Source organism: Erythranthe guttata, chromosome 8 (assembly GCF_056151865.1).
Source record: "Erythranthe guttata isolate IM_541 chromosome 8, IM_541, whole genome shotgun sequence".
In the NCBI taxonomy this organism is placed as follows: domain Eukaryota; kingdom Viridiplantae; phylum Streptophyta; class Magnoliopsida; order Lamiales; family Phrymaceae; genus Erythranthe; species Erythranthe guttata.
Genome location: NC_142540.1, coordinates 617946 through 624960, shown reverse-complemented (window position 1 = coordinate 624960; position 7015 = coordinate 617946). Strand labels below are relative to the sequence as shown.

General features: G+C 34.3%; 1 protein-coding gene across 1 annotated transcript; it reads left to right on the top strand.

Moving 5' to 3' along the window:
* The first annotated feature begins 670 nt into the window (after nt 1-670).
* Nucleotides 671-5065, top strand: LOC105969175 (methyl-CpG-binding domain-containing protein 9). Its single transcript, XM_012993924.2, has 8 exons — nt 671-812; nt 982-1374; nt 1481-1744; nt 1836-2162; nt 2390-2488; nt 2667-3071; nt 3258-4106; nt 4660-5065. The coding sequence occupies exons 1-8, from the start codon at nt 711-713 to the stop codon at nt 4903-4905; spliced, it is 2685 nt and encodes an 894-aa protein (XP_012849378.2). The 5' UTR covers nt 671-710; the 3' UTR covers nt 4906-5065.
* The last annotated feature ends 1950 nt before the right edge of the window (nt 5066-7015 follow it).

Genomic DNA, 7015 nt, shown 5'->3' with positions numbered 1-7015 from the left:
TTTTAGGGTATGGTGAATTGTATTAATACCCCTCTGAGGACTACAAAATGGCATAAAAATTTTCATTCAGTGCATCCATTTTTATTTTCATTTTTAGCAATCATCTCCTTTTTCGTCAAGCGCGGTTGTTCGTCCTGGTGAATTTAGCTCAATATTAATATGTATTATAATTGTTTGCTGCATTTATATGTTTCTATATTGTGGGGAACTGGTTTGTGCGGAACCGGTTGTAAAAAATGATTCTGCATTTATATGTTTCTTGATGAGATCTTGCAAGTAGTCGTTTTTGTTTCGATTTTGATAGTCATACCGATCAGATCCGGTAATTCATTGCAAAAAAACGTTATAGTTTGAGATATATAATATTGATTTTGGATTTATCATGAAATAAAATTGATATACCTTGTGACTAAATAGATCTATGGTTTGAAATATTTAATTCTATTTTGCTGTTGTCTGTCAAGGTAAATGTGTAGCTTTCGGTTTTGGAATTTTTTAGAAATTTGATAATTGTTGTACGCATGTATATTGATCCTTGTAGAGTATATATTCCCGGTGATTAATCAATTGCCTTTTGATTTGATTTACCAGCGGTACATCGAAGCTTGTTGCATCCATAACGTGGATTTTTCACCAAGGAGGTCCTTTGTGCAGTGAAATTGAGTAAATCTTTGTTAGATTTTTTTGGCTGCTAAGTGATTCAAGTCTAAATGGAGGCCCATGGAAAAGTTGGAAGCCCGATAAATGAAGAGCCCGTCTCAATTAATCATTCCGTCCATGGAGATCATCCGCATTTCGGAGATCTTCTTGAGGTACATTTATATTCTTTATGTGAAAAGTATCCTATATATATATATATATATATATATATATATATATATATATATATATATATATATATATATATATATATATATATATATAGATATATAGATATATACTTTATTTTTTCCTCTAATATATTGTATGTTTCATATGTAGGCATGGATCTTCGTGTCGCGTTTCCAGGAGGTATTAGGTATGAGAAAAGGTCTCTCTTTGAAAGAATTTATCGCAGAACTGGATGGACCATCATTCGATGGTTTACTCGAAGCTCACGTCTTAATGCTGCAAGCCCTATTAAGAGAGTTCCCCCAAAAAATGGGGCAAATTAAAAACGTGGAAAAAAGAACCGAGATTAATTTCCCTCCAGTGAATAAATTTACATGGCGAGAATTGGCTAGGAGGTATGCTTTAGCCATGTCATTTTTGAAAGGGGAGCTCGGCTCATTGGAGGTTTGTGATGGCATTGACGTACTTTTGAACTTATGTGGCGATGTTACACCACAAAGTGGCCCGTTAACTGGAGTTGCTGGATTAGAAGCCGATGCAGAGGTGAGTCAAGATTGAGTTTTTTTGTATGCTTTCTTTGCAATAAATAGTGATTAATTATAACAGTTTCTTATTTTTAATCTTGTTCTTCTTGGTTTTCTTTTTTCAGTTTCTTGCAGCAGCATCGAACAGAATTTATAGCTCTCTCTACGACGATGGTGAAGCGTCTGAAGACGCCACGGTGAATGCAGAAATTCCAGGGTGGGTTCAAGAGTTGGAACCCGTAAAAAGTTTGAAGACAAATGTGGGGTCCAGAATAAGAAATTGTATCATAAAGTCATTGGACAAGGATCCACCCGAGTGGGCGAGAGAATGCTTGGTTCGTTCGATCAGCAAAGAAGTTTACAAGGCCAATGCTTCTGGCCCCACTAAGGTAATTCTCATCTCTGTCTCTGTCCATATAGCTTTGTTTGTCTTGCACAATAAATGTTTATGTTTTAATTTTACCCTTTCTTCTCTTGCAGAAACTAGCTCTGGAAGTTGCTTCAACCTTCCACTCTATGCAACAAAATCCTTCCGTTGGGAGAACCACCAGAAAGAACTTCAAACCTATGTGGGACATTGTAATGAAACAATGTCGGATAGTGTTGCGTAAATCGGCCACAGGGAAACAAACTAGAAAGCTACGCAGGTTGCTTGGATATAAATCGGTGCTTTGTGGCAGTAACGAAGAAGGGCTTCTTGGTTCTCCGGCTATGGTTTCAAGTCTTTTCTATTTAAGGATGATTGATTTAAGATTGGCTGCCGGTGCTTACGGATCACATGAAGCTTTTTTCGACGATGTAGAAGAGGTATTTTTTGTTACGTTTTCTAATATACACGCGTGTAATATTTAGCTAATGCTCGAGACGAGCTGAAATGAAATAATTTAGATCTCTGTTTGGAACTTTTAATCTGCAAAGCTTTACCATTACTAAGAATGACAATTTCTTTTCACCTCTTTAATTATTGTGATAAAAGATTCTGTTAATACACGCTAGATTCTCTTTCTTAACTTAGCTTTGTTTTCAACTTCCAGTTCTGGAAAGAGGTGCAGAATGCTTTCTGCAGTAACCCGAATCTGGTTCAGCTCGCCGAAGCATCATACCACGCATTTGATTCTTTATATTTAAAAGAGGTACACATTTTCGTTGCATCTATCGCTTGAATCCGTGGTTATATTTTTCAATATCTCCATTCTTCTTTTACTCTGATCATGTACGCATGTTATGTTTTACATTTCTTTTTAATTGGAAAATAATCAGATTAGGAGTATGATTTATATATGGTCTTACACAAACTCGTTTTTTTTCTAGGTTCTTCCTCTGCAGCAGAAATTAGAAAATTCTAATGAGGATATTGATGATCTGGATGCTGTTGCGAATGAAATTCCTAAAGCACCTTGGGATAAAGGGATATGCAAGGTTTGTGGCATTGATGAGGAGGATAACAAGGTCCTACTTTGCGATCAATGTGATGCAGAGTATCACACATATTGTTTGAATCCGCCTCTTGCCGGTGTGCCTCGAGGAAGTTGGCACTGCCTTAATTGTGTCGCAGCAGACGCGAATGTTGTTCAAGATGCTCTTTCCAGCGAAGCATCGGCTGGTTTAAAGCCAGAGGAACAAAAGAGCGACTTCTTATATCCCGTCCAATATAAAGCTGCTGATGTGGTAGATGTGATGCGAGAAAAAGAGTACTCGGAGTTAACTTCGGATGAGGTCAGCCTGTTGTTATATATTTTTATTATGATAAATTGCTTGGAACTTGTTAAAAATTCTTTTGTGATTTAAAGTGAAAGTTGTATAACATTCAATTTGTCCTTTTTATGAATTGCAAGATTCTATATTCTCATTATTCTCTTTGGATGAAACTAATTTGTTTTCTATCACCCATTGTACGTGCAGAGAATCCTCTTTCTGAATTTCTTTTGCAATGAGATGTTGGACTCGGATCTCATTCGGGAACATTTGAAGAAATGCGAACTCTATTCAAGCCAACACCCAATTGAGAGTGGCCTAGCAATGCACACAACAATCGAGAGTGCCTCGTTTAAAAATTCACTGAGGAGTGAGTTTTTGGGCATCGATTATGCTGGAACACTGTACTGGATGATAGATTCAGACACCGGTACTTGGGTGATTGTCAATAGAGTTGATGAGCTATATCAAGATAGCAAAAATTCAAAAGTTGCCGAAAATTTGAAGACAAGTAGAATTGAACAACTTTGGAGCATTGGAGGATCGAAGGCATATTCTTCTTGGTCGTGCTACCAATCAGAAGATGAAATCAAAGGAGTTGTCAATTCCTTGAGAGATGATGACCGAGTTAAAGGACAACTAGAGAAGGCTCTTCTGCTAATTAGATCAAAAATTAATATTTCGCCGGATGAGTTTAAAATTGAAGGCGAAGAGCCTCAACCTCTTGTTCAAAATAAAGGTCAAAATTTTATGACAAGGATGACTACTATACTGAAGGGCAAGTGTAATTATGCTTCTTCAGTTGAGGCAGAGACAAGCGAGATGAAGATGAAACGGATAAAGGGCAAAATGATTGTTGAGGACACGGAGGAAGTTGACCCTAACTCTGTACAACCGTTGATAGACAAAACGGCTGAACATTTAGGGCAACTTAAAATCAACCTTCTTGATATGGAAGCTGCGATTCCTAAGAAGGCGTTGCGGTCGTCCAAAGCGTGCTTTTATAGGAGGCATGCCTGGCGTGTGTTTGTAAAGCGTTCAAACACTATATTCGAGGTTAGTCTTCTACCAAGTCTTTTTTTTTTTTTTTTTCTCTCACTTCGAGTCTCTCCTTGTAGGTTGGATTCTTTATCTTTTTTAAATGTAGATTGTTTAATTGTTCAATTTTGAGGGATTTTTTTGCTCTGAAGTTGCTTATTGTACATATGATAGTTTATCTAGTGAATTTATTAGCCAACCGATGGCACGCACCAAAGCCTTTTTTGGCAGTATAATTTATAAAAAATAAGTAAGATGCGTAGCTATCTGCCTTGTTCTGTTCCATGGTTTCTTTTAGTTAGTTATTTTGGAAAAACACTTAATTACAGAATATGCTACCATGAAACTTGATAATTAATTTTTTTATTTTCATTTTTCTGTTCCATGGTTTCCTTTTGCTAGTGCTTTTTTGGAAAAAAAACACTTAATTACAGAATATGCCACCATGAAATGTTGTATCTGTACATCTGTGTCATTCATGCCCTATGTTATTCAATAACATGCTTGTATTCGAGTTTCTTGTGGATAAATAATAGATTAATTTTTTTTCGTTTTGTTTTTCTATATTCAGATGGTTCAGGCACTAATCGTATTTGAAGATATGATTAAGCTGAGTTATTTAGATTGCTCATGGAGGTATTGGTCTTCACTCCCAACCGCTGCCCAAATATCCACCTTATCTGCTCTTTCTTTGCGAATATACTCCTTAGACTCCGCTATCAAGTATGAGAATTCTTCTTCTGGCCCATCAAAACCAGTCTTGAGAGAATCCGAGTACGGTGAAACAAGCAAGAAAAGGAAAAGAGGGTTCTTGTGAAACAAAGCTACTCAGTAGCCACTCGGCGCTTATGTTTGCATTCTGATCTTCTGTAATTGTTTCATAATTGTTTCATAAGTGATTGTTGAATATTGGAGGTTTATCTTTTTTTTGGATGTAATGATTGCCCAATTTATTGAATTAAAATTTTATATATTAAGAATATTTATATAGTGTGGATTCTGTACATATAATATAGATAAATCATGATACTATATGGTGGGGCCCGTGGGGTAGATGTTGAATAGTGTAGCAGGCATGGAAGTGGAAAGACATATTCTTACTAATATGGTTGTGGCATGTGATTAGGGGTGAAAATCGGATGGAATGAATCGGAAATGTTTTTTTTTGGAAATTTTTTAATTTTTTTCAGAAGTTAAAATTAGGTTTCAATTTTTCGTTCCAAAAAAATTGGAGTTTCAAAATTCATTCTAATTTTAGAATACCTCGGAATAAGAGGAATTTCAAAATTTTCGGAAATTTTTAATTTTTTGTATCAAATCGGAAATAATGGTAACTTTTAGCATTTTTTTCTTCTAATTTTCGTAATTTTATGACAAAAGGGAAGAATCCAAAACAAGGGTCAATAAGAGGAAATGTAAACCCTTGTAAGGGCATCTTCCACCCATCTCCATATCCTATTTTTTTCACCTAATTTAGGTGTTTTTAACCTCCCAACTTAAATCACTAAATCGGCATTACACCTAAAATTATGATGATTTGGTTTTAGTCTCCCATTGTGGTCAAATCACATATCACCATATTACTAAATCCTATATTTTCACCAAATTTTTTGGTGAAGAAATTTGCAACTCCCACCCTATCACTACTTTACCAATTTTTTCACCAAATTCTATTTTTTATATCAAATATAGAAATTAAAATAGGATTTGGTGTAATTAACACCATTTTATAATTAGTATATAAAATTATTATATTAACTAATTTCATGTGATTACCAATTTATAAGCATATTTATAGAAAATATATTAGTGTTAATTAATGAATTAGTGTTCAAAAAATAAATACATTACTTATTATTATTATTATTATTATTATTATTATTATTATTATTATTATTATTATTATTATTATTATTATTATTATTATTATTATTATTATTATTATTATTATTATTATTATTATTATTATTATTATTATTATTATTATTATTATTATTATTATTATTATTATTATTATTAAATAAATATAAATACATTTGGCTCTAATAAGTTATATGTTTATACAATAAACATGTTTATTATCAAAAACCAACAAAAACATAACATTATAACGTAACAAAATAAATTACAAGACAAAATATATAAATAAAATACATAAACTACTTAGCAATTTTTTTTTTCTAGCCAAAATAAAATTTTATTGATTCAAAGGGGCCTCGTTAAAACCTTGTTTGGCCTAACAAGGAAAGAGTACCCCTTACTTTCTAAGATTAATAGTCTTGACTATCATAGTTCGAATTAGAGAAATGTCCATCGCCAGTAGGTTCGCCATAGTTGCATTCTCTGTTGTTGTTTGGAGATTCCGGGACGTAAACATCTTCATCACTTGGTCCACTCCCCTCTCCACTAAAATTCAAATTCCTAGCAGCTCCTGACCTGCTTCCCCTATCAATGATGGCTTGTTTTTTATCACTCCAGAATTGTTTACTAAAGGGTGTGAGAGTACTCAAATCCACTCTCATAACCTCCATATCTTGTTCAGAAGCCTTTAATTTTAGTTTTTTTTCCCTATTGTCTTCTTTTTTCTGCTTAAGGCTCGCCAATAAATCCGAACGTGCTTTTCTTTTTCTCTGCATATCTAAGTACTCTTCATGCTGTTTTTGCATAAGATCTTGGCTCTTTCCAACACTGTTCATCATCTCCTGCCACATGGGATCCTTTTCCTTAGTGAGTTTTTTTTTTGTTTTCGCTCCTTTCATTCCCCTTGGTCTGTCATGTGAGTCACTATGTCCAAGAGGAGATGATGAACTATCTCCAAGAGGAGATGAAGTACCGTATCCAATGGGAGATGATGTACTCGGCTGAATTGGTTCAGCCCATTTCACGTGAAATTTTAATATTTTCCAAGCATGATCAAACTTAAAGGG

Bases quoted from the DNA above. Each gene is read 5' to 3' on its own strand.
- LOC105969175 (XM_012993924.2), top strand. From the start codon at position 711: ATGGAGGCCCATGGAAAAGTTGGAAGCCCGATAAATGAAGAGCCCGTC. The intron at 1,745-1,835 runs GTAATTCTCATC...CTTCTCTTGCAG, and splicing joins ATGCTTCTGGCCCCACTAAG to AAACTAGCTCTGGAAGTTGC. The intron at 3,072-3,257 runs GTCAGCCTGTTG...TTGTACGTGCAG, and splicing joins CGGAGTTAACTTCGGATGAG to AGAATCCTCTTTCTGAATTT.